Source organism: Giardia intestinalis, chromosome 2 (assembly GCF_000002435.2).
Source record: "Giardia intestinalis strain WB C6 chromosome 2, whole genome shotgun sequence".
NCBI lineage: Eukaryota > Fornicata > Diplomonadida > Hexamitidae > Giardia > Giardia duodenalis.
In genome coordinates, this window is record NC_051857.1 from 946,725 (window position 1) to 970,703 (window position 23,979).

The 23,979-nt window shown below is 46.7% G+C and overlaps 10 protein-coding genes across 10 annotated transcripts; 4 read left to right on the forward strand and 6 right to left on the reverse strand.

The window, feature by feature from the left end:
* Positions 1-1,139: 1,139 nt before the first annotated feature.
* Positions 1,140-3,557, reverse strand: GL50803_005672 (Centrosomal protein; the record flags this gene model as incomplete). Its single annotated transcript, XM_001706106.1, has 1 exon — positions 1,140-3,557. One exon carries the CDS (start codon positions 3,555-3,557, stop codon positions 1,140-1,142), a length of 2,418 nt encoding a protein of 805 aa, XP_001706158.1.
* Positions 3,558-3,623: 66 nt separating this feature from the next.
* GL50803_00137734 (uncharacterized protein) lies at positions 3,624-7,349 on the forward strand (the record flags this gene model as incomplete). Its single annotated transcript, XM_038045730.1, has 1 exon — positions 3,624-7,349. The coding sequence occupies one exon, from the start codon at positions 3,624-3,626 to the stop codon at positions 7,347-7,349; it is 3,726 nt and encodes a 1,241-aa protein (XP_037901731.1).
* Positions 7,350-7,522: 173 nt separating this feature from the next.
* Positions 7,523-9,703, forward strand: GL50803_0036654 (uncharacterized protein; the record flags this gene model as incomplete). The annotated part of the gene is made up of 1 exon (XM_038046082.1): positions 7,523-9,703. The coding sequence occupies one exon, from the start codon at positions 7,523-7,525 to the stop codon at positions 9,701-9,703; it is 2,181 nt and encodes a 726-aa protein (XP_037901732.1).
* Positions 9,704-9,746: 43 nt separating this feature from the next.
* On the reverse strand, positions 9,747-10,223 carry GL50803_006508 (uncharacterized protein; the record flags this gene model as incomplete). Its single annotated transcript, XM_001708746.1, has 1 exon — positions 9,747-10,223. The coding sequence occupies one exon, from the start codon at positions 10,221-10,223 to the stop codon at positions 9,747-9,749; it is 477 nt and encodes a 158-aa protein (XP_001708798.1).
* Positions 10,224-10,502: 279 nt separating this feature from the next.
* On the reverse strand, positions 10,503-13,127 carry GL50803_006509 (High cysteine membrane protein; the record flags this gene model as incomplete). Its single annotated transcript, XM_001708744.2, has 1 exon — positions 10,503-13,127. The coding sequence occupies one exon, from the start codon at positions 13,125-13,127 to the stop codon at positions 10,503-10,505; it is 2,625 nt and encodes an 874-aa protein (XP_001708796.2).
* An 80-nt stretch (positions 13,128-13,207) lies between these two features.
* On the forward strand, positions 13,208-14,554 carry GL50803_0089622 (Mu Adaptin; the record flags this gene model as incomplete). The annotated part of the gene is made up of 1 exon (XM_001708743.1): positions 13,208-14,554. One exon carries the CDS (start codon positions 13,208-13,210, stop codon positions 14,552-14,554), a length of 1,347 nt encoding a protein of 448 aa, XP_001708795.1.
* Positions 14,555-14,728: 174 nt separating this feature from the next.
* On the reverse strand, positions 14,729-14,941 carry GL50803_0027887 (Dpy-30 motif-containing protein; the record flags this gene model as incomplete). Its single annotated transcript, XM_001708742.1, has 1 exon — positions 14,729-14,941. One exon carries the CDS (start codon positions 14,939-14,941, stop codon positions 14,729-14,731), a length of 213 nt encoding a protein of 70 aa, XP_001708794.1.
* Positions 14,942-15,040: 99 nt separating this feature from the next.
* On the reverse strand, positions 15,041-19,543 carry GL50803_0014230 (uncharacterized protein; the record flags this gene model as incomplete). The annotated part of the gene is made up of 1 exon (XM_001708741.1): positions 15,041-19,543. One exon carries the CDS (start codon positions 19,541-19,543, stop codon positions 15,041-15,043), a length of 4,503 nt encoding a protein of 1,500 aa, XP_001708793.1.
* Positions 19,544-19,601: 58 nt separating this feature from the next.
* GL50803_00103849 (uncharacterized protein) lies at positions 19,602-22,763 on the forward strand (the record flags this gene model as incomplete). The annotated part of the gene is made up of 1 exon (XM_001708740.2): positions 19,602-22,763. One exon carries the CDS (start codon positions 19,602-19,604, stop codon positions 22,761-22,763), a length of 3,162 nt encoding a protein of 1,053 aa, XP_001708792.2.
* A 411-nt stretch (positions 22,764-23,174) lies between these two features.
* GL50803_006519 (uncharacterized protein) lies at positions 23,175-23,969 on the reverse strand (the record flags this gene model as incomplete). Its single annotated transcript, XM_001708739.1, has 1 exon — positions 23,175-23,969. One exon carries the CDS (start codon positions 23,967-23,969, stop codon positions 23,175-23,177), a length of 795 nt encoding a protein of 264 aa, XP_001708791.1.
* Positions 23,970-23,979: the final 10 nt, after the last annotated feature.

Below are 23,979 nucleotides of genomic sequence, written 5' to 3' on the forward strand. Positions count from 1 at the left end.
AGCTGCTGTAGTAGACGCCCAGTAGGTGGACCCCCAGGCTGCCGCTGTCCTGTATAGCCAAAAACGCAATGGGCTTCTTCAGGTCCGAAACAAGTATCTCAGCTAGAGACCCTGACCAGTCCGTTGAAGGATTCGTAGAAGTCATATGGCGTATCAATTACCAGCTTCAGATGCTTTGATGTACTCGCGATCGCCCTGAGGGCTGCAGATAGCCGCTCTTTCGAGACTGGGTTCCCAGGAAGAAAACTTTTCATACCTTCTGGATGCTCTTACGCTTAGCAATGTTAATCGTTAGGCCCCAGCCTCTCGCCATCTGAGCTACGCCTCTACTAACGTCGGTGGTCCCTACGAGACATTGCGACGGAAGTTGGGGGCGCCATCGACCCATGTAACAAGACATAGGCAGTGCCCAAGTTCTAGCGCCCAAGGGGAGTAAGCAAAGGGGACGGAGTGTCCCTGAAACAGTAGTGCAAGAGCTGAACTGGTGATTCCTGCAGCAGGGACTCATGGAGATCTCTTTCTCCACCAGAACTAGATGGCATCCGAATCATCGGATCTCAAATTCAATGAGCAAGAATGTTGTCCACCGCAGCCGTTCTCTTTGAGTAATTTAGTCGGACAGCAGCTGGCAAGCTTGCCGTAATGAACCAAAGCAAACTATGTGGAGGCGTCTATGCGTGACGGTGCCCTTGTCTATGCTGCGTTGTCGAGTATTGGCTCATCACAGCTGTCAGGCTGAGTGCGCTGTAGACTCTCTATGTGCGTAGCGCTTCCGAGAGTGGTAGTGTGTCGGCCGCAGAATGGGTGGGTCTGCTCTTCCTGGTGATCCGGTAGCGGCTCGATCGGCTGGCCGGAGACAGGGCCTGATCCGAGGACCCTCAGCGACAGGCAGGACCCTGGGTGGCAAGCGGTCGCGAGGAAGCGAACAGCAGCCGCCTGTGGCCGGCCGGCACAGCCCGCGGCGGCGGGTGTGCCTCGCCGGGCCCCGGAGACGCCCTGGAAGGTCGCGGCGCTGCAGGCCAGAGCGTGCCCGCCCGGGCCCAAAGCACAGATGATGGTTCATTTCATCTATTTACTAGAAGGCAACTAGCCGAATAGTCTGATAAGTAGCCTCTTCTTATGCATGTTAACTGAATAAGTCATATAACTGGGATATAACAGCATCCAATAATAACCCAGACAGCCGCAATGGTTTCTGCATATCCAAAGACAGAAACGTGCAGTCCTATACGCAGTTTATCCCCATGTGCCTCAACTATACTACGACTTTTATCGTTTGAAAGAAGCGTCTCTACAATAGGTGGAGCATAGAATCTTAGGCTCCCCATGACCTGCAACGGATAAACTATCAGTGTTTCACGAGAAGAAACATAATTTTTGAGCGCTACCTTCAAAGTCTCATTGCCTAACTGGCCGATAGTTCCACCCATGAGGCGTGTCTGTTCCCAGGATGCTACTGTGGGCGCCAATATCATAGAAAGCTGTTCAGATCTGGGTGTTGTCAGTCCAAGTGTTTGCCTCCGTGCTTCAATAAGCCTCCATATATCTGCTGTTAAATAACTGGACAGTGTAGCGGCCAAGGAGGGGCCAAACGGTTTTAGTATATTCTGGTTTTGAAGCAAACGTGGAAGACGGGTAGAAGTCACTAGATAATCATCGTCATCCATGTTATAGTGATAGACATAGCTATTATAGACGCGTTCTATCATGGACTGATTGAAAGCTTTCCAAAATAAGGGCCTGGATATATCTAGAGATATGCCATGTATAAGTTGTTTTTCAGGTATGTATTGTAGTCTATTTGTACTTTGAATATTAACAAAAAGCATGGTTTCATTGAAAATGCAGTCTATTGTCTCATACGGAAAATGAATAACAGTTCCAGCAGAATCAGAGTGTTTATCTATCTTGTATTGACCTTCTGTTGGCAACGAGTGCAGCTCTATCATACCTCCATGATCCGATAACAAGCAGTCCCAGAATTGAATCACCTGTGCACAGAGTGTGATAACGAACGCAGAGCGGACACTCCTATTTCCAGACACATCCGATTTTAGCCCTGGAAGAGCGCATGTGCCCAGAGCAACGAATGCCGGTATCTGATATCCTCTCAGCATCGAGCACAAGAGAACTGCCTTGTCAAACGGTGTACCAGCACCGACAGATAGCGTGGTGATAACTCGAGACCAGACTAGCTCGTTGTTTCCTGATAGTCCAGCGGTGGCTGGAGTTGATTGGCGTCCAGGTGCTGGCATAAGTTGGATAAAGCGCATGCAATAGCTAGCCGTTGGAAGGTACGAGCTTGTAAAGGGAGTGATAAGAGTGGAAATAGGGACCACCATTCCATCATCCCGAAGAGCATGGAGCTGAACAAAACGCTTGTCTAGTCCAACCGAACTGGGCTGCGAGCCAAGATAGTCTCTCATAAATACGCTTGCGGTCCTATCATATTCTGCAAGTGCTCTGGAGACTGATCTTTTTGAGGTTGTTAATATGTCTCTAAGGGAGCGGAAGGAGGCTTCTTCAGAGACATCTGCACTGGTCAGAAGGGGCGTGAAAGTGATTGAAACGTTAAGAGTACCTAGCCGTATTTTTTCGGTTGGAGTGTTGGGTCCTGGTGCTTGAGAATAAGGGTACATGGGAACACTAACTGCCCCAGCCAGCAGAGAATTGGCCTTGGTCAGCTCAGTGAAGAACTCCACAAAGCCAACTCGTCCATGTGCATGAAGATACTGCATTCCTGAATAGCTGTGGAACACCGCAAGAAAGGTAAGGTCAGTTACTTTGAGATCTGAAATTGCTCTGAAAGAAGTCAGCGGAGTGGAGGATATACAGAATCGAATCTTTGAAAACGCTAACGGTGCAAGCCCTATAGTAGCATCACTTCTTTCACACTTGATTGGCGGACAGACATGCCGCAAATTTCCAAGAGCTATTGTGAGGGTAATCACGCCTTCCTCACTGACGCCAGATTGCCCACCAAGATTGTTACTACACGGAGGAGCAAGCTCACCCGAGGTGATCTGAACCTCTAGATGTTGTTCTACAAGAGTTCTAGACTCTCTAGCAGCGTGAAGCGCTGTAAGCATTGAGACGGAATCTCTAACCACTTCACTCATAGCACGTGTTGCCTGACGCTCTGTACTATTTAAATCATCGTGTGTATTCATAGACAATACATTAGGCTGTGTGCCCCCCTGGACAGACTCCAAATGGCGGCGAGCTTGCTCTCTTCTTTCCATACGTTCCTCTGCAGACATTGATATGCAATCTGTTGGCTCTGCAGTGGCCCCAGAGCACTTCGACCTGTGAATAGCATATGCCTCCTTCACTGTTTGCTTATCAAAGGCCTGGTCAAAGTATCTTTCTGCCAGTGAGTGTACTAAGTTGGACTTTTCCAGGTATACTAAGAGACGCTTTTCTACGTCCCGTGGGTTCATATCTCTATCTATCTTTAGCTCTGGGTCCTTGGACTCACTGAGTTCCTGGAAAATGCTCTGCAGCTGCTCTTTTGTAAGCTCTCTTAGAACGAACGCCTTAATGCTCTGGGAGTCCATGCTTCTGTCTGCTAAAAACAGAAGGGCACAAAATCAATTTTTGGTAGTCTCTAGGATCTCGAAAGCATGCGCTTGAATGAGCTTCTGGAGCAATACGGGCTTCAGAACCTTGAAAACTTATCTCCAGGATCTTTTACTGATCTCCTAGACACATACTGTCGCGAGTTAAATGGATCCGCTGGTAATGCCATAGATGTCCTAGAGGAGCAAGAAGAGCTTCCTAAGGCGATCGTTGTATGCATAAGGAAAGCGACATCCCTTCTTCTAGATTCCAGTCATAACCTAGCTGTCTGTCCTTCATTTTGCAAGTTTTGCTCCCTTCTCTTTACCTTACTCTCTGAATTATCCAACAAGAAGCTTTTGTCTCAATATTCTATGCTTCTCCTTCAATCGTTGGCCAAAATTGCGCACTCTTTGTCATCCAGTAGCTCCTTCAGTTCACTCTTTTCTGCTTCACCCTCATCTCGACGTTCACTTTACACCAAGGACACGTATCTTGCAAGCCTTTCTACGTCCAGTACACTCCTTATCAGTCTCATTTCTTCGGGGACGGAGTTGGCCACAATTACCTTACTTTCTAACTCCAACAGGTCGGACGGACGAGTTGCTAATTACATACAGCTTTTAGAATTTATAGCTACACACGGACCCTTGCTATACTTTATTGGATGTGCAGATTTAGATGACGTACAAACTGAACACGTACAGGTACAGATGCTTGCAATGGTAGAAAAGATTATACCGTCTTCTATCTTACACATATTGACACATAGAGCTAGTTGTCTGAAGGTCAACACATCAGATGCCCCGGCATCCTCCGAATTGAAGCGCCTACTTGCAGGGATAAAGCAGTACATGTTCTCTATGTATGCTCTCAGCATATATGCCCAAGGCCACGAAGCTAAGCAGGATGCAGAGGGTAGTGAGTCATATAGTGAGGACTCTGATCAAAGACTCGATATAAATAATCAAGACAGCACCACGAGTTATTGGCTGTCAGATATCGATGCAAACTTTTCTCTAGATGAAATGAGCTTTCTTAGATTATACGCCAGCACTGGACTGAGCTCTTTGAACAAAGCACTCGTCCTTTTCATTACTTCCACACTACGAAAGACCTCTATGGATAGCATGAAGGAGTGGCTTGGTGAACTGTACTCGTTTATCCCTCCATCTGGAAGGCAAATTACTGCGTTAGCTATTCTTTTGATCGAAAGGTTATTCTCTAGAGGCTTGAAAAGCTATGCACCCCTCTCTGGCTTCTTATTAGATCTGTCTGAGGTGTATTTCATGATGACTGATATGGGCGTATCTGTGCGCATCATAGATATCTTTGTAGAGATTCAAGCAAGCGGGCCAATAGGCAGGGAATATGTCAGCACCGTTCTTTACCGTAATTTGCTTCGAAATAGATTATCTGCAACATCACTACGCAGAAGGCAGGCCATATACCTTCTCCAAGAGTTATTTCCAGTTTCCGAAGAGGCAGAGCTGATATCTCTGGACATCGACTCCTTAATTTCTGCACTTGGAGACAGTGACACAACGGTTCGGGAGGCCGCTATGGCATGTTCTATTGCCATTCTATCCAAATACTACGACTGTATGCCGTTTGCAGGGCGATCTAAGCTTCTTTCCAATCTTCTTGAGAGCACTTTCGATATCTCATCTACTATTCGATCCTTGGCCATCAACGGGCTTGTAGAGCTGCACAAAGTGCCCTCTCTTCGTGCAGATATTAGCTCGTTTGCTTATAATAACCGAGAAAAGCTTTCTCTTCTGCTGCTGGACAGTACACAAAGTGGCGAATCGAATATCAAAGCATCTGTTCAGCACGCATACATACGGTTCATTTGCAGCATTGCGCACGATGCTGCGCTCCTCTCCACCTCTGAGACCTCTTCTGGCACATCACAATACAAAGTACTGACTACGAGTATGCGACTATTTTATTGCACTATCTACTCGCAACTGTTTAGTGGAAATCTTGCCATTTTAAATAACATCTTTCCGACGCCAATACAAACGCTACTAGATGCCCGAGAAGAAAGCAGCACGAGCAAGGAAGGGGCAGATTCATCTGGAGGCGAAGTCTTCTTGTCGTTTTTGCGAAATATAATTGTTTCGATGGGATACCTTTCAGGTCCTTTAGTCGAAGCTGTGGTAAAGTATCTCAGTGACGATATAGACTCCATGAAACAGCCAGAAACACGGTTGCTGGGACATGCTGCTGTGCTGAAACTACTTCTATCTCTAGCCTGCTATCTTTACGAAATTATAACTGTGTCTATGGAGAACGAAGAGGTTATACGGTATGTGACATATGAGCGTGATCATGAGTATGATACTGGTCAAATAGAGACAAAGTCTATCGAATCCACTATGGAATTCTGCAATCCTTTGTCAATGCTCTTACGACTAATACCAGAAGTCTATAGCCATGTCTCGTTGGAACAGACCAACGTCTCTAAGTCTGAACTGCGAGCAAGGCGCCGGAGTATGGCCCCGCTGGTTGGTGACCTCACCAGAGAGTGGTGCTCTGGCTGTAGTGTTAAGTTGCTAGCTTTTTTAAAAGAAATATGTTACACAGGCACGGATTCTAAAGCCTCTATGCATGCAATGGTGTTAGCCTTCCATTTAGAAAAGGTAGTCATGCAGTTAGATTCTGAGCTCCGTGATAATGAGCATACAGAGGGCCCTCCATTTAAAGAATCTTATAGCACTGAGTTCTCCAATGCTGCTGTTTCTTTCGCTCGGTCCATTGGCCAATCGTACTTGATAGAGCCGGCAACTTGGTACCTTGAATGCTTGTGCCACACCCACGACTGTGCTTTTATAAACGCTGAATGTGTGGATGTCATAGACCTTTCTATACTCATTGCAGAGCGAACGGACTATGAAGTTGATGAATCTTTGTTAGGGCTCTCTGGCGCCACAAACTACAAAAGGATCATAATGCGATATTATAGCAAGGATTATAGCAAGAGCTTCATAGGTGCTAACAATGCTCTCGATGTTGTCAAGGAGACGATAGTGGAGATGGCTCAGTTGCTGGTTAGTGTCTACTCATGGAAAACGAACAAGACAGAGAACGACAATCACAAGTACATGGAGCGATTGATACTAGCGTGCTGTTGCAAAGCATGGTCACTGCTATGCTACTTGTACACACATTGGTTGCTTAGTGACGATGATGTCCTGCCACGGGAGCTTGAAGACATGTGGACAGCAGGTATCAGTCTGGTATTATTTTTCTGCACTTATCTATTCAAGACTGTCTATCGTAGCAGTCTGGGAGATTCTGACATAATCATCTCAGATAGATCTTATAGCATGCTGTCACTGTTAGCTGGGATTGGAATAGATGCTATGATAATATCACTCTTGATCAATCTAAGCATATCGTATAGCCCTTTGGCGACGCAGATTATTATACAGTTTCATAATTACTTCATGAAGAATGATGTTCGTAGCAGTTCTTTTACCTTAAGGGCAATATGTATTAACAACGAGGGCGTGCTAGGGAAAGTATTTAGTACTGAAGAGCTGGAAACAGGGCCGGGAGCCCTTATGTCTCTGCTTTTACAAAAGTGCACTTCAATCATGCTTGAGCGAGCAAAAGCACATGGCGCAGAGCGTCAGAGGTGTATACTTTGTATCGTCGATAGGCTGATCACTTCGAAATCTCTTGAAGATTTGAGCCTCCGCGACGCTATTTTTACTTCAATGGAGCCAGATTCCAAAAAAGTCTATTATGACCTCCTCTTGCTAGCCAAGTGCTTAGATCATTAGCTTAAATGGGGGCGCATAATTAAATAAACCGGGAGACTCCCCTGACAGTTTCCCTGCGTTCCAATAAAAAATACTGTGGCCTGATTATGCCAACTATACTTCCACGCTTCACTTATGTTAAACGGTCTGGAGACGCACTGACGCCTCTGGGCTCATTTGTTTGTCTTTTTCTCATGGCGATGGACCTGTTCTATGCGTATGCCCTGTCCTCGCAGCTAAGAGTCACGCAGGAACTTATGTTTTCTATGCCAGCCCACATAATTTCCTTGACTACGATAGTAGGCTTTATTCTTGCTGGGTATATTTCGTTGCCACTTCGCGGCCTTCTCACCTGTACGCTTGTGGGGTCGGCTATCCCTGTTTTAATCTGCGGAATCGTCTTGACAGCGGGGGCAGCTCCTGTAAGCTCCTGTAGCTATGGACTTGCCGCATTTGTGGGGATTGCGCTCGGGATTCGTGTCCCCGGCATCTTTGTCTATATGCTTGATGTGAGTCGGAGCCGATTGGGGAACCGTTCAGGGCTCGTGATCTCTGGATATCTCTTTGCCTTTTGTCTATGTCTAGTGCAGCAAGCGTTTCTTTACCAAGCCATTGGAATGACAACCTTGAACAAGGCGACCTCGTCTACAACTTCGTCTGAATTGTCAGCACTATATACAACTGCCATAACGCCACATATTTCCTATCTGACACTTTCTTATGGCATTGTTTTATCCCTGGGAAGTCTTATTTTCGTTATTAGTGCAATGCCACACAAGCTTGATCCTAAATCCGGGGATTACAAGCCGCAAACAAAGCGCCAAAAAATTTCATCGTTCAGAGCTGTATCCTCTGAGGTTGCAGCCCCTATTGTCTCTCCATTTCACATTACTGGGGTTAAAGTGGGAGATCAGTACATCGCGAATTCCTCTTCGCACTTGAGCACTGCAAGCCCCCGGACAGCCTATTCTAGCACCATCAAGACGCCTCTAGATATTGCACAGGCAGAGTCAAATCCCCATGCGGTTCTCTCGTCAACTACCAATGGGTCGGTTATGTTTGCGGTCCATAGCGTTAATACCATGAAGAATATGACCTTTGCAGCATATGAAACATCCTTCAATAATAGCGGTAACGATGTCCGACATAACGGAGTGAAGACTCTTCGCCTGTTCAACAAGGGTGTCCACAATAGACTTGCGTATCAAATATGCGCCTTGGTGTGCTTGTTAGCGTCTCTGGAGATTCTGTTTGCCGCGCTAGCTTACGTTCAGTACAATCTCTCGTCTATAGGGCACCTGAGGACGATATTCCTCCGCCTGGTACCGGATCTGGACAAAATAGGAGGCTCTACGGGCAGCACTGATCCGTCTAAAAGGCTATATTTACAAAACCTTTTTGCGCTGGCAATCTGGTGCGGAGTCTCCTGCTTTTTATTGTTTATTTTTTCCATTCTCGCTGCATTTGTCTCTCCCTTGTTTATTAGTTATCGTCAGCGTCTCCTAGAGCTTCCTGGCACCAAGAAGCTAATTTACACGCTCGTAACACCAGCTATCCTCTCGTTTCTTCTTCTTTACCTCCCCAATCTGTTAGTTGCTTTCTTCTGTGGTACCACACAGTGCCCCGGATATGAAAATCCATTCACGATCTATTTCGTTATTATAATATCAGTATTTGGCGGGTCCTGTGTTCTGTTTCTTGTCTCCCTTAGTATTGCACACATTTATGAGTTTACAGAACAGCTCAATCGAAAGTTTAGCCGCCCCATTATTAGGCTCATGGCTCTCCCTTTGATTATCAATCCTCTTGTTGCTCGTCTGTTGGTGTTCGACTTATCTCGCATACCATACTTTTCGGTAGTTTACTCCGAGCTCAATAACAGTTCTACGTCACAGGCACTTGTTCTGGTTGGCATTCTTATTAGCATAAGTGGGCTGCTTACTGCCCTGGGACTGATACTGATAGTGGTCGGTAAGGGACACGAGCATACGGCACAAGTGGACTTTGAAAAGATAGGGATAACCCTTAAGTCTCCAAATGCATCTCGGAAGGGCGCAGGTAGTCTTCAGAAGAAGCCCTTAAAAGATGATGAAGTGCTCCATGAAATCCCGAAGCCTTTTTCACGCGTGCTCGTGGAGCCATCCGATCAGTCCCAGAGCCATGAAGAAGCTCAAAGCACGGGGGATCAAAGCCACTGTCTGGAAAAGGCACATCCTAATCATCCGACCACTGACAACGGTCCTTTAAGCCGATCAATTTATCAACACGAGGTTGTCTGCGACTCGTCGACTCCCGCGTCTCCAGCAAGCATTTCTCCAAACACTACTATGACTAGCCAGTTACGTAGGCCAAGAGACAGCCTCACAGACCCTTAGCACCCCTGAAATAAGCATCAAAAACAAAGAGATCAATTTACAGTCAATACTCCTCAGGGATCGTATAACAACCCTCAGATAACATAAAGAGATGGTCCACGCTGATGTCAAAGGTAAAAAACAGGTGTTTTTGGCTACATGTAACCTTGCGGAGATCCATCATCTCAGGGAACGCTGAACAGAATGTTATTGACTGAAAAACGCTGCGACAAAGGCTATGGTAATCGCTTGCGGTGAACTGAGGAGATTTAGGAGGAGCCGCGGTGCATTTTTTTGAGGGCGCAAAAACATCATTGTTGGCACCTAGGGAGGGAGATTGCGTTATTGGGGATCTAATATCTCGTGTAGTGGTGATAATAGGCGAATCCACCTCCTCGTGGAGAAAGTCTGGCTCTAGGTCGGGGACACTCAAAGGTGCGTCTTCGTACGATATATTGCGCTTTAGAACAGGCTCGTGTTCGTGTACAGTTGGTGAAATAATACAAGAAGAAGGTTCTGCTGGGGTGGGTGTCTGATTCATTTGGGTGTGATTTTTTGAAAGTCAAAATATGAAAAAGCGGAAGATTTTTTGAAGGTTAAAAGCGGGCTAGCTGACTTTGTCATAGGTTCTGTCTGCCAGCACTGTACCGCGCCCCAACCCTTCTGCTTGTCTGGGTTAGCTTTTAGATATCAATCTTTTAATTTTTAACTATTATTTTTAGTGGATTAATTACATTCTAATCAACGTCCTACAAACTTACCAACGTATTCACGAAACTTCTGGTCCTAATTCAAGTATAATCTAGTCTAAAATTAGGGTCTAAATTTGGGACACGTCTCCCATGTCGCTTGCTAAAAGTCTTACACTATCTCCATCGAATCGGCGACGTTTACGCTCCTCTAATTTCTTCTTGATAACGGTGAACCACAGAATAATGAACACAACGACGGCTACGAGCATGGCAACGCCAACGCCTATCCCAGCAGAGGCTTTTGCATTTAGCGTACAAGTGCCTGAATCATTTGTAAATCCACTATTACATATGCAGATGCCCTCTCCGCTATCAAAAAGTATGCTGCAAGATCCATGCCCGCTGCAAACGGTCCTTGAGGTAGATGAAGAGAAGCAGCCTAGCGGCATGCAAAATCCCGAAGTGTCATCCTTGCGAGAGCTGTCTCCCGAACAGAGGCACTCTGCCCCGTTTTCAGTAACAGCACAGCTGCCTTGTAAGCCACAAACACTCATGACACCGTCCCGCTGGTAGATGCAGGAGTCTGGGACACATCGGTCCGTCCCCAATGCGGTATATCCATAGTCGCACGAACAGATGTTCTCGGAAGAGCAAGATCCGTGACCACTACAGTATCCTTCCTCGCCCACACACGATCCTGGAACACATTGTGCAACCCCATTGACAAAGACAATCGTGAATGGGAAGACACAGTCTTGGCACCACGCTCCAGAAAAACCTTCTTGGCACTTGCAGTAGTTTCCACCAGACGAAACCACACACTCCCCTCCGTGTTTGCAAGGAATGGTGGGGCACGACTGCTTATCGCATATGGCTCCAAACCAACCTTGCTCACACTTGCAAGCTGAGGTAGTTTCTCCTGTATTGGGGTCAGCAACTATCCGACAGGCTCCGTTACCAGAACACTCGGTCCCTTGTAGAGGGTCAATCTCGCATGGGTTTATCTTACAGTCATGTCCATAAAAGTGCTCCAAGCACTCAGTGCACTCTCCGCTTTCAGAACACGTTCCCCCATTGCAGTTGGCATTGTCACCTTCGCAGTCATAGCGCTGGCAAAGGAGACCCTTGTAGTGCAGAGAGCACACACAACGGTGCAGAGAGACCTTTTTAACCACTGTACCGGCGCTAGTTGTAGAAACAAACTCCTTCAGTGCACATGCCCCATTGCCAGAGCACTGCGGGGTGTCGGATCCGCAACCCTTGCGAGAGCAATCAGTCAAGTCTGACCCCGCAGGGCAGTTGCACGCCCAGCTTCCAAAGGAGTCTTGTACGCATGTCCCACCGTTACAGAGAGAATCCATACCATTGCAGCTGAACAGTTCGCATGCTGGACCACTGTATCCCGGTCTGCAGCGACATGTCAAGTCGCTACACGACCCACCGCCATTGCACTCTATATAGGTCTTTTGGACAGGAGCATCAGAAGATGTGAATTCCACTATCTGGCAGGGGTTGTCCTGACACAGATTTCCTGTGTAGTTAGTTAAACACTTACAGGCATAAGAGCCTTCGACAAGCTTGCAGGCTCCACGACCCGAACATATGTTCTTCATGGAGTAATCTTTCTGATCATCTGGCAGCTGGGTGAGGCAATTTGTCGGAATGCAGTGCTGTGTCCCTATGAGCGCAGTATCGGGTGAACAGCTACAGGACTTGGTGTCTGCATTACAGGATCCGTGGCCTGAGCAAACAATACCAGCGGAAATATCAGAGATGCATCCGTATGGGGTGCAGCTGTTGATAGTCTTTGTAAAGTACTCCCCAATCCTGCAGGAATCGCAGTTTTCCCCAATCAGATTGTTCGGACATATGCACATGTGTAGAGCCTGGTCACAGATCAGTGGGGCAAAGCATACAGATGGATTAATAACGCAGTCCTCTAGGCTGCAGTCAGAGCCGACCCACCCTTCGTCGCAGTCACAGGTTGCATTATCAGGACCATCATCACGACACGTGCCACGATCATTGCATTGCTTAACAATACTGTCCCCAATACTGTGGTAGATAATGCCACAGGGGTTCTTGCCACAGTCTGGTCCATAGTGATGGGGCTTGCACTTGCATTGCTTAGTCTGACGATCGCATGTATGCTTATCGTTGGTGCACACAAATAGGCCATTGGTGCAATCATAACTTTCGCATGAGTGGCCATAGAAGCCAGCATTGCAATCACAGTAGTATCTAACGGGAGGAAGTTTCCCTGAGACCTCGGGGGCTTTCGTGCAAGTGCCACTACCACTGCAGTATTGATACTCCTTGGCAATGACATCATAGACAGGATTACATGTAGAAATGCTGCAATCGCCCTTATTGAAGCCAGGTTCACAGACACAAACGCCCGTCTCTGAGTCACATTTTTGCCCATTGCAGTCAGCAGGAGACGTACACATCTTCATCTCGCATGTATCCCCACTAAAGCCCTCCTCACAGACGCATTTATACGTGCCATTGTCCTCTACGCACGTGCCAGCAAGGCTACATGCAACTGTCTTGTAAGGGCTTTCATGAAATATTGGCTGCTGCTCTCTGGGGTCTCTGTGAATGCCACAAGGGTTAATCTCACACGAAATTCCGCTGACACCCTCAGGACACTTGCATCCAAACCAGTCGCACTGCCCAACATAACCACAGTCGTAATCAGTTAAACATGAAAAGGACGCCGCCGCGAATAGACTAATCACTAAAGTAATCATTAAAAAACTAATGTCATTTTTTCCTATCATTTTTCCTGTTCTTTTCGTGCGCTCATCTCTCTTCGGCTCAACACTGTCTAATGATAAGCTCTCTGCTAATCATTCACGGGCTCACAGGTGGCATGGTGGCATACAGAGATTTCGTTCCCGAAGCCTCCAAGAAGGTCCAAGGCATCTTTACTAATCATATCTTGATAAACCCTGACGCTGAGCACTCCCCGCTTTTCTCAGTAGAGGACCTTAATATCTGTTTTATCAAGCATACAGACTGTTATTTGGTGGCTGCAAGTAGTACCAATGCAGATATCAATTCTGCTACCGCGTTCTCCATACTACATTCGCTGGTCACCGTCCTAGACACCTTTCTTGACGGATTCACGAGCGCTCGCAAACTAGAATTGAACATAGTGGTCGTTCTGCGTGTCCTTGCAGAGTGTTCGAGCAACGGACAGATCTTTAACTTTGACCTCTCGTTCCTGCAGAACTTAGCACGGCCAACACAGGTTTACGATACCTCTCGCAGCACAGGGAGTGTCGTTGTCCGAAAAACGACCTTCCACCCTTCTCCAGTTTGGTCCCGTGAAAGACCTGCTCCGCTGACGTCATATGACGAGAACGAAATTGAGTTTACTATTTCTGAGCGAGCGGATGTGGTGGTCGATCTGACAGGTAATAAGGTAGAATCCTGCGTCGTCTTGGGGGCTGTTAATGCCACTGTGCACCTTGTCAACTCTCCAGAGATCACGGTCACCCTTTCGGATAACGTTAACATCAGCCAAGTACCCTCAAGTAAGCAAGCCAAGGGCGTTGCTGCCCAATCCCAGGCTTCAATTGAGCTATGTGATGTGCAGCTGCATAGAAGCGTTGACATAGCTAAGTTTCACATAGCTAAGAAGCTAGTATTCGTCCCCGTTGAAGAGGAGTTTAGGCTCTTCTCGTACAGGCTCAATAAGGTCGATTCAGCGCCCATCCTCTGCATTGTCACCAACAGATCCAATCCCCAAAAGCCGCTGGAGCGCGAATACCATTTGAAGTTAGAAACGCTTTATCCCAGTAGGATCATTTCAAAGCAGATTGTCATTTCTGTGCCTGTCATGATGAACATAGACTCGCCCAAATTGCAGACACGTCGCGGGATCATGAAGTATTGCCCTCATGAGCAAGTTGTCAAGTGGATCCTTGAGTCTCTTCCTGGGAAGCAGATATTTAAGGCGTTATTAAACTTTGGTGTACCTAGCAGACATAAGGATCAGCTGGGTTGTGATGCTACGTCGCTGCGGCCTATTGTGATAGAATACACTATACCCTACCACCACATTAGCGGTCTGAATATAGACAAGTGCGTGGTTGACGCGGATTATAGTCCTGAAGTCACTGTTACCAAGTCACTGACTGGAATGGTTGTCATAAAACACACCATCGTGTAGGTCTCTTCAGGTGCTTCTGCTCATCATCTGAACTTTTGTACACTCCATCTACTTTACCAACGTCTGCACTTTACCTGCAGCCTCATCTCGCCCGCATCCATTCACTCTGCATCAGCTGTTTGAAAACTGAAAATTCCATCTTGTGCACGGATCCACAAGGTCCTTAGAAGTCGTCTACTTATTAGGCTGTGCATCGGGGGCCTGCAGGAGCGGCTTTTTCCTATTGTTACTTAAAAACCACTGGCCAAGCCACAGCAACGGCTTGACAGGCCTCTCTTTAGCCAAGGCTATGGCGCCCTCATTGAGGTAGTGAATCATGTTTTGCTCAGATATATATTCCTGAATCTCTGCGTCTTCATACTCAACACCGGTGATGTAATCCGTCATCTTAATTTTCAAAAAAATCAAAAAAGTTAAAAAAGTTCCCGGATTTTTTTATCTTCTGCATGGAGGCAAAAGGTTGGTTTGCCGACTACTGAGGGGTTCCTAGGAAGTGGAAGAGCTAGAAAAAACCTCTTTGACAAGTCCGTGAGAAACTCTACGGGCTTCCGCGGGTGAAAGTCCAAAGTACCTTAGGGTATTTTCTGTATCACCGGCTGGGGATAGCCCGTGATACAGCGCAAGATCGGCACATAAGGCATCATGGGAATCCTGTGCACCTTGAATGCTTTGCTCGTCCGTAGCACTAGCGATGTTCACTAAGCTAGTGAAGATGTTTTCCGCTAAATCTGCCACCCTCTTCGGTTTGTGGTATTCTTTAAGTGCCATTTTAATGATCTCATCGCATATTGCCTGGGACAATCCGAAGATACTTTGTCCAAAAATTCTGCTTGCGCCACCGCTCTGAGCCTCCAAAAATCGCACCATATTGAACTCCGATGAGCTGTCGGCAGATCCGCGAGCAGAGCAGACAATAGAGTTCCTTGTACTAGGGGCTGTACTCTTGTTTGCATCTGCGTGACCTTCCTGCCTTTTTCTTTTGTATTTAACTTTGATGACCACGCGTGCCCTTCCGTTGGAGTCTTGATAGTATTGGCCAGCATCTTCATCTCCATGATCTGACTCCGAGATGTAGCATATTAAGTCGCCAGTCTCCTGGTCAAACCTCCTGTAGTGTCGACGCACGCTCCCGTCCTCGGCCTCTTCTAGTGAATACTCTCTATCTTCGTAGGTATAGTCTACGTCGTCTTCAACAGCATCTACTTCACTGACTTCCTTTTGATCGGACGTCTCTACAAATGGCGTCCGAGTACTGAGTTTAGCCATAGCTTTGTTCGCATAATATACTAGAATATCGTCAGAATGTGGGATTGGCCTCATTAGGCCATCTGAGCCTCTCACCAGGTGGCGCCTAGTTACCGAACGGCCTCCAACAATGATGTCCAGTTCTGAGGCAGTTTTCTCTATTTTGGATAATTCATAATTTGCTGCTCTTGCCTTAATTAAGTGCTCCTTCAAATCAAACGGTTTCTGATTACCTGTCTTACCAGCCTGTTCAAAGAATGCATAGCTCATGTGATTTGCCTTTCTACCCGACTGTGCTACCTTCTGTAGCGCAAGATTGATGTCATCCCCTGATTGACGTGTAACGTATTTCAAGTATTGTAGTAGCTCACTCTCAAGTAATTCTAAATCTATCATAGATGGATCGTCATGCACACTCTTGTACATATCAGAGCTGTCTGCATGTGACGCCAGTAACTCTGGTCCTGATTCTAGTGGTTGGAGCATGTTGGAGGCCATTCTTCCACGAAGACAATTACGCTGAACTGATTTTGGTGCTCTGAATTGGGGATCGGGAGCAGGATGGGATTTGTCTCTCCGCATGATCAATAGATCTGTCAGTTCTATTGTAGAAATCGTCTGTATTGGGCCAATTCTTTCAGTTCCGGATGCTTTGACGGCTGGGTTTTGAGACACATCGTTGTTAGCATCGCATGCCAGCAGCATATAAAAGACTGGATCACTGTTCCCCCAAGTGTCAAATGAAACTTGGATCGTACCTTTTGATGGAAGTTTTTCAATCTGCACGGGGAAGTACTCGACGGGGTCCTTTGGAGGGGCTTCTACTTCTGCCAACGACGGGACGTGCTGCTTAGACCGTTGAAACACTTGCTTTCGGAGATTAGTGGTCGATTTTGTAGCCATGCTCTTACGCAGATTGATTGATTTAGATGTGCTTGTTTGAATAGAATGGATATCACCCTCTGCAGCATTTAGCTTTAAATGGAGATCTGATAGTTTTGTGGTCATGCTGCTTACTAAGTTAGCACAGGCCGTTTGATCGGATTTCTCAAGACCTGGTGGTCTCCAACTTGAGTTGGTTGTGCTCCGTGACAAGTTAATGCAAAAATCGTGCTCTACACGTCCTCCTTTTTTATCTGAAATGTCCCTTGACGTGTAAATTGGAGTTCCACAAAGTGAGTGTTTAGAAAAGCGCTGGCGAACCTCACTCAAGGAAATATCAACGATGTGTTGGGCGACTACCTCGTTAAGCTGCACTATATCTAGGTTGGCTGACGGCACTCCACTCTTTGCTGGACAGATACCATTTCCTCCTACTGCACTACTTCTTGTCTGTACCGGTGTACTTATGGATCTCACAGAGCCATCTGCTTTACCTTGGGGCCTTGCAAGTATTGTTGCATGGTTGTTCATTAACTCTCTAAAGGGAATCCGTCGTATGGGATTGCTTCTGTCACGGAGGAGATTGTAGCGTATCAGTATATGAGGGACAGTTCGTGGAGATCCAACATCCACGTTAGTGAGTAGCTCCAAGTTTGTATCCGCCAAATCAGCACGGCAAATGCGCATAAGGTCATCGTCACTGACTAGGTTGTGGAGTCCACGTAAGTTGGCATGAGTGCGTAGTCTCGTTATGTGCGGGTCATTGTGTCCTCCAGAGTCGCTAGATGTGTGAGGAGTCGTTCCAGTTGCTTTTAGATGCTCCAAGCGAAGCTCTTCTGCCTTTGAGGAGGCGTGTTGGGTGCTGCTGGTTGGGCTGGAAAGGGCATATCTGTCACGTAGGTCTTGCTTGTCTGTGGATGACATTGTGCTTGAAAAGGAATGATCACACTGCTCTGCAGCAGCAGCTTGAGCAAGTCTTGTTGGCAATCGCTGTGTCCTGTTTTCCTTTTTGTCGAATTGTTGCGGCTGTGATAGTGGCGGCGGTGGCGGTGGCGGTGATTTCGATGATGATAATAAAGGTGATAAGTTGGGACTTGGAAGGGGAAGAGCCATACGTGTGGTTTTCTCTGTGGCAGCATCCAGGGAGGACACGATGGGCATAAGAGCTGAGGAAGATACAGCGGGGGGAGATTTTTCCACTGCTGGTTCTGAAGTAGAATCTGTTTCCATAGCTTGCTGCGAGTCTCCTACCAATTTATGGCGACATAGTTTTATGTGCGATGACAGCTTCATAAATAGATCTTTATTAGACAGTGTTTTGTTTTGGGGTTGGCGCCATACAACAAAATACAAATTAGTTGCGTTATTCTGTTTGACACCCACAGAGATAGTATAACTTTTAACATAATGAAGCGGCTTTTTCAAAGGCTGTACTTTTGATCTATCAAGTTGAGGATTTAGTTTTGCGTGCAGATCCCTGTACGTTAAAGGATGATCAGTGTTCGCTTGCTTTATGGAATGCTTGTCATCTACAGCAGATTTAGGACTAGCTTCATTCGTCTCTCCAGCTAAATCGGTTTCAGAAGGTATGTCTGCCACGCAACCGCTGATAACAGGACCAACATATGTGTTACGTAGTACTTGTATCCCTCTCTGAAGCACTATGCTCCCGGGCTTTTGAGATATACCCAGATTTCGCGCCAAAACAGACCATTCACGTGTGTTGTAAGAATCTGCCTTTTCTAACAACTGTGATTCTTCCAAGGATATGACTCCTAGGCCCACCATTGTGTATAGATATCTGACGAGGAGGATGACATATTGCCGTCCACGTATGGTATGATCAAATACGGCTTCTGTCGATAGGAGTGCAGCTAGCTTTGCAAAGAGAGGGACCACAAAGCTTCGGGTAACCTCTCGGAGTAAGGGATACACCTCTATGAGAGTTCTAGATCTTATGTCTGCGTTGAATAACCGCGTAATGTAGGAGAGGACTAGAATGGTATAGTTGGCATTACTAAGTAAATTAATTAGAGCCAACAGGAGGATGCGCAGGTCAACCATCCCTATCACAGCCTCTGCGAAGTAAATTAGCTGGTCTCTGTCCAGGATTGTAGCCGTTGCATACGATAACAGCTTAAGGAGATCGTTAATACTCTTAAGTACTACATCGATGTCTGTGCTCTGCGTGCTGGCATAAAGAGACCTAATATGCATAGGCCATCTGACCTTAATCTGAAAGAGCTCGGCACGGAGAGCGTCTGCGCTGCTGGCGTTAAGCAGAGAAGATAATGCGCCGTCGATCACGGCGTTCCTTTTGATATTAAGTGAAATTGACGCCATTGTAGATTTTGTTTGCTCGTCAAGTTGAAAAATGTTATTAATCCCTCCAATATCACGTAAAATTTCATCATACTCAGCTCCTGAAACTAGATGCCCTATTTTATTTGTGAGATGCTTCTTGTGCCTGAACTGTGGGGACGCATCTTTGACCATATGAAAATCGCCATGTTGATCTGAAACTGGCTCTGCACCCAAGTCTCGCAGCTGTCTACCATACTGAACTGTGGATCCAAAATACAGTTGGCCACTATAGCCATTAACGAGCTCTCGAAACGCGGGCCGAACAACTTGACAAGATACGTCTGCATAATTTTGTGGTTGACTATTACTACGCAATCTAGTTCTATTAATGGTTCGCAGATTGCTACAAGGGTCTCGTTGCTGGAGAGAACAAGCCCGCTTCCCAAGCTGCTTAAGGCCCTGAGACAGCCGCACTGCCTGCTTAGGATGTTTCATTGGAGGTTTATGAATATGCAGCACCACCTCATCCTGCTTGACATTGATGTAGTGAGCAAACATGAGGTGGAGAGTGGGTAGAAGAAATCAAGGCCTGCGGTTTATAAAATCTCTTTTTGGTATGGCAGAGCTAAGGCTCTCAATACCTCCAGCCGTTCTTCAACAGATGGTTGCTTTGGCTGCTGAGATTACTATTATTGAAAATGGTCTCGCTCAAGCACTTACTCTGGCAGACCGAACCAGATTTCGCACATCTACAGAGTTGACTAACTACCTCTCTCATAAGCTAGACAAGCACTTCTACACTACCGTTAGCCAGCGGATTGGATTCCAGCGAGCGGCGTTTCTCTCTGCCTCTGCAGCTATGAAAGAAACGGCTGATACCTGTTTCGAAGATTGGGGCTCCACCATAGATAGCTTTAAAAGGGGCGTGGAAAAGATACCAGTTCTGCAGGCAGAGATAAAGAGCTTTACAAGCACTACAGAGCATGGGCTGCAGGAAGACCTAAAGGACATAAAGACGATCAACCAATCTCTTATCAACCAAGAGAAAGAAGCGCACAGTCTCCTTACAGAAAGGATAGCAGCTCTACAACAAAAGACTTTGGAAACTATCAAGCCAGTAGGGTCTCTGCACTCTACCATAGATGCGACAAAGGACGAGCTTCGACATCTTAAGTACCAGCAACGGCTACGGTCCCAAGCCAATGAAGATAAGTTCTCGTCTCTGCGGTCTGCTCTTGATAAAGGGAATTTTCAGGCTATTCGAAGAGACCGGGTATTTAAACAGGCAGAGTCAGATATTCTGGAAAAGCTCAACCCGCTTCTCTTTCACCATATGTCTGAGGAGAGTAACTCCTCAAAAGAGCAACTACGTAATCTGCACACCACCATCTCTACTCAGCTGTCTACGCTGCGCGACTGGGAAAACAAGTTGAACGCTATGGCATCAATCTTTACCAGAGATCACTACACTACCGTTAAAAAACCGGTGGAGAGATCCATTGAATCAATGCGCACTGAAATAGTAGCACAACAAGAGCGCGTAATACTAGACTTACGCTCCATTCGGGATGAGTTGAACAGTGCTTATCTTGAACACAAGCGCGGAACAGAACTTATTCGCAAAGTCAAGATCGAAATGGACACTATGAAGCAGAAGTGGCATCAGAGTATAGATCTTCTCAAGAAGAAGTACATGCTCAACGACTTGGAAGAGTTGCGCCGTATTTACGAGAAGGAGATCCCAGAGGCCTCTAGATCCAAGGCTTTCGAGCTCTGTGCGGATGCTGAGACGACACTGGCATCCACTGAGCAGGCTGTTAAGATGTGGAGCGATCTCATGGCCCAAAGGGTCGAGTCAGAAGATGCAAAAATGAAGAAAATGGAGCAGACGCTTAACAGACTCTTGAGCGAGTTGATTCTAACCACGCACACACGTTCTCTGGGAATAGATGAGTTGAATAGGCGGCTTTCCCACAAGGCCTTCGAGCTAACTCAGCTTGTTGGTACCCGCATGGATGACGCTCAGTTCAAGCAAAAACTCGCAGAAAAGGTGAGCAAATCCGATACAGATATAGCATTTGGTGTGTATTGTCCTGCGGAACACGAAGAACAGGTCATCCCTCAGCCCCCTCGTGGTAGGATTAACGCCAGCAACTCATACCGTCCTCAATCTGCCAATAATATTAATAAGAAAGTATGGAGCGATAAGAAGATTGCTGAAGATAGCAGATTGCTTCGAGAGTATCAGAATCAGTGTGCACTAAAGAGCGAAGATTTCAGCTTTATCAAATACTTTACAACTGCAATCATGAACGAAAAATCCGGATTAATGAGTGACCCTTCTCTAGCAGATACGGAGTCGACTATATATGCAGGTCCACACGGTAATGCCGTACTTGATAGCGATCACGTCGCCACACACGTTTTGCAGGTCAGTCCCAGCTTGGTGCAACAGAGGGTTGCAGCCAGCCTAGCTCTCAGGGAGGCTTCTCAAAAGTCAATCAGCTCTCCGCTACCATTATCAGTCCCATCTGCTATGCCCGCTTCGAGTAAGGAGCAAATAAGGCTGCGCCCCGGAACCGAGGCCCTTTTCCCCAAGGAAAAAACTGCATCTACCGTATCACTGACTAATATTTACATGGCAGAGTCAGCGAGTGCCTCCCCAACAGAAGCAACCTCGCAGCACCAGCGATTAAATCATACGGGTCGGAATCTCCGAGGACGCCGGTCGTACCATGCACGAATAGCACAAACTATTCTGAATGCAAACGAGGATCTAAACAAGCTAACTGACAGTATCGCCAAAGCAGAACGCGACCTAGAGGAAGCTGAAAGCAAGCGAGCCATAAATGCCGATTTGACCGGCATCAGAGTCAGAACGCGAGCTACCTCCGAAGGCATATCATCAAGGCACCAGCAGGTGATGTCTGTGCCCTCAAGCGTGCACGGAAGAAGTCGCTCTGGTAAGGTGGTATCCGCTGGCACTGAAACGTCTCTGCTGCACGAAGATGATAAAGCCGTGATTTTCACAACCAGTGACATCAATCCAGAGGTCTTAGCGTATAGCAAATCGGAATCTAAAGATAATTATAGAGCACAGAGATATCCTGATGGCATTAACCCCCGAACAGGTCTCTTCGAGGAAATTTCACCGTTCGAATATCAACAGCCCAGGGTAAAACATAGCACGGTCACAAAATCTACTCCTTCGTTGCCGGCCATGCCAGAAGAACTTGTGATTGTCAGTCACACTCTGGGGAAGGATCAGAATAGACAGCGACAACAGTTGAACGCTCGACGCACAGTGCGCTCTGCTGTTCCCGTTGGCGAGCAATATCTGTTGAAGCAGTGTGAACCCCCACTAACCACCTCTATGGACGATATCTACGTTGAATCTGTCAATACCAACAAAGAGAGTGGCCTTACTAGCGCAGAGGCTAACAAGTTACCGAGAGCATACAGCGCCAATGCGGCTTTGAAAGCTAAAAGAGATCTAGCTACTAACTCGCTTCTTGGCGATGAACCAGATAAGCTGGGGGCCTTTTTGACCATGGGCAACCCAGGGAGAGAATGCCTCCCTAAAATACTGGGCGGAATCATGGGCACACCGGTGCGCCTACCAGCGTCAAGACAAAGAAATCCGTCAAGGCAATCATGGGAAGAAAAAGCTCTTCGGCGGCTATCCCATGCTAGAGCAGAAGATCCCGCTACCAAATCAACAATCGACAACACCGAAAAGGTTCTGCGAGAGGCTGAAAAAGCTATTCACCAAGACTAAATCTGAGGTGAAAAATAAATGCCCCCTGTCATTGCTTCGAACTTTGCTGTGAGCGGAGCGAACGATTATGTGACCACATCCAATGGCAGTGACTCCCGCCTGGACTGCACAGTTCCTTCTATTGCTCCAGCCGTTGACTTGGAAGGTTATGAGGGTACTACGTGGAGAGCCTGCGAAGATCTATCCAAAAGCGATCTAGTAAGTCCTCTGCGGATTTTTGATGAAATACCACTGGCATCGATGCCACTAGTACGGATATTGTCGCCGGAATCTTTCTACCGTTCTTGCTTCAAAACAACCACGTCTATCACCTCTCCTAAGCCTCCCGCACGGCAAAGAAGCATGCTTCCAGACGATAGCGACGTCTCAGACATAACGTATGGTCACCAAAAGAACCGCCTCCCAGATCTATCATGGCGCTTCAAGCCTATTCTTTAGCCTCTCCAACTGCCTTTTCAAGGCCAGATATTTGTAGATCTTGTCACCATATCTGTCTAGGTTGTCTCCGAAATACTCTAAATGGCGTCTCATCTGACCTAGTAGATCAGCAGATTTCCTTAACGCGTCTATTAGTCCAGCAGAAAATGCTCTCAAACCACCACTACACTTCTTTTCAATTCCTTCCGCAACGGCGATACGCGAACGGCAGAGCAGATGCTGAAGACTAAGCAGCTGCTTGCCGTATTCCTGCCGTAGAACACTATAATCGAGTGTCTCCATAACCTTTGCGGTTCCAATCTTTTGTAAACAAGCCTCTAATGTAGTCGTTATAAGCCTGGTGCGTTCATCGTTAATTTCTGCCTCGAGACTGTGAAGATCAAGTCGGGCCTGGTCGAGGCTTTGAGAAAGGGTAGAGTGCCAGTTAACCATCCGCTGCGTATGCATCTCTGGAGCTGTGACGGGCTGCCCCATCTGCGAAGAGAGATCGGAGGCAATCTTCAAATACCTTGGTAGTCGAAGAATCTGCTTTTGGATAAAGTTGAAGACATACTCGCTGTCCTCCAGTATGTCATAGTGCTTAAAATGCTGTCCAATAAGTGTAGATCGCAAGGATACAAGCTCTGCCAACTTCTGCATTTCCTGCTCGTGTTTGTACTTGAGTTCATCTAGATCTTTGTGCGCACATACAAGCTTTGCGTTTAGTGCATCTATAATATTAGAAACGAGAGGGTGAGAAGCAGTGAATCCATCTGCCTGCCTCAGCATGTTATTTTTA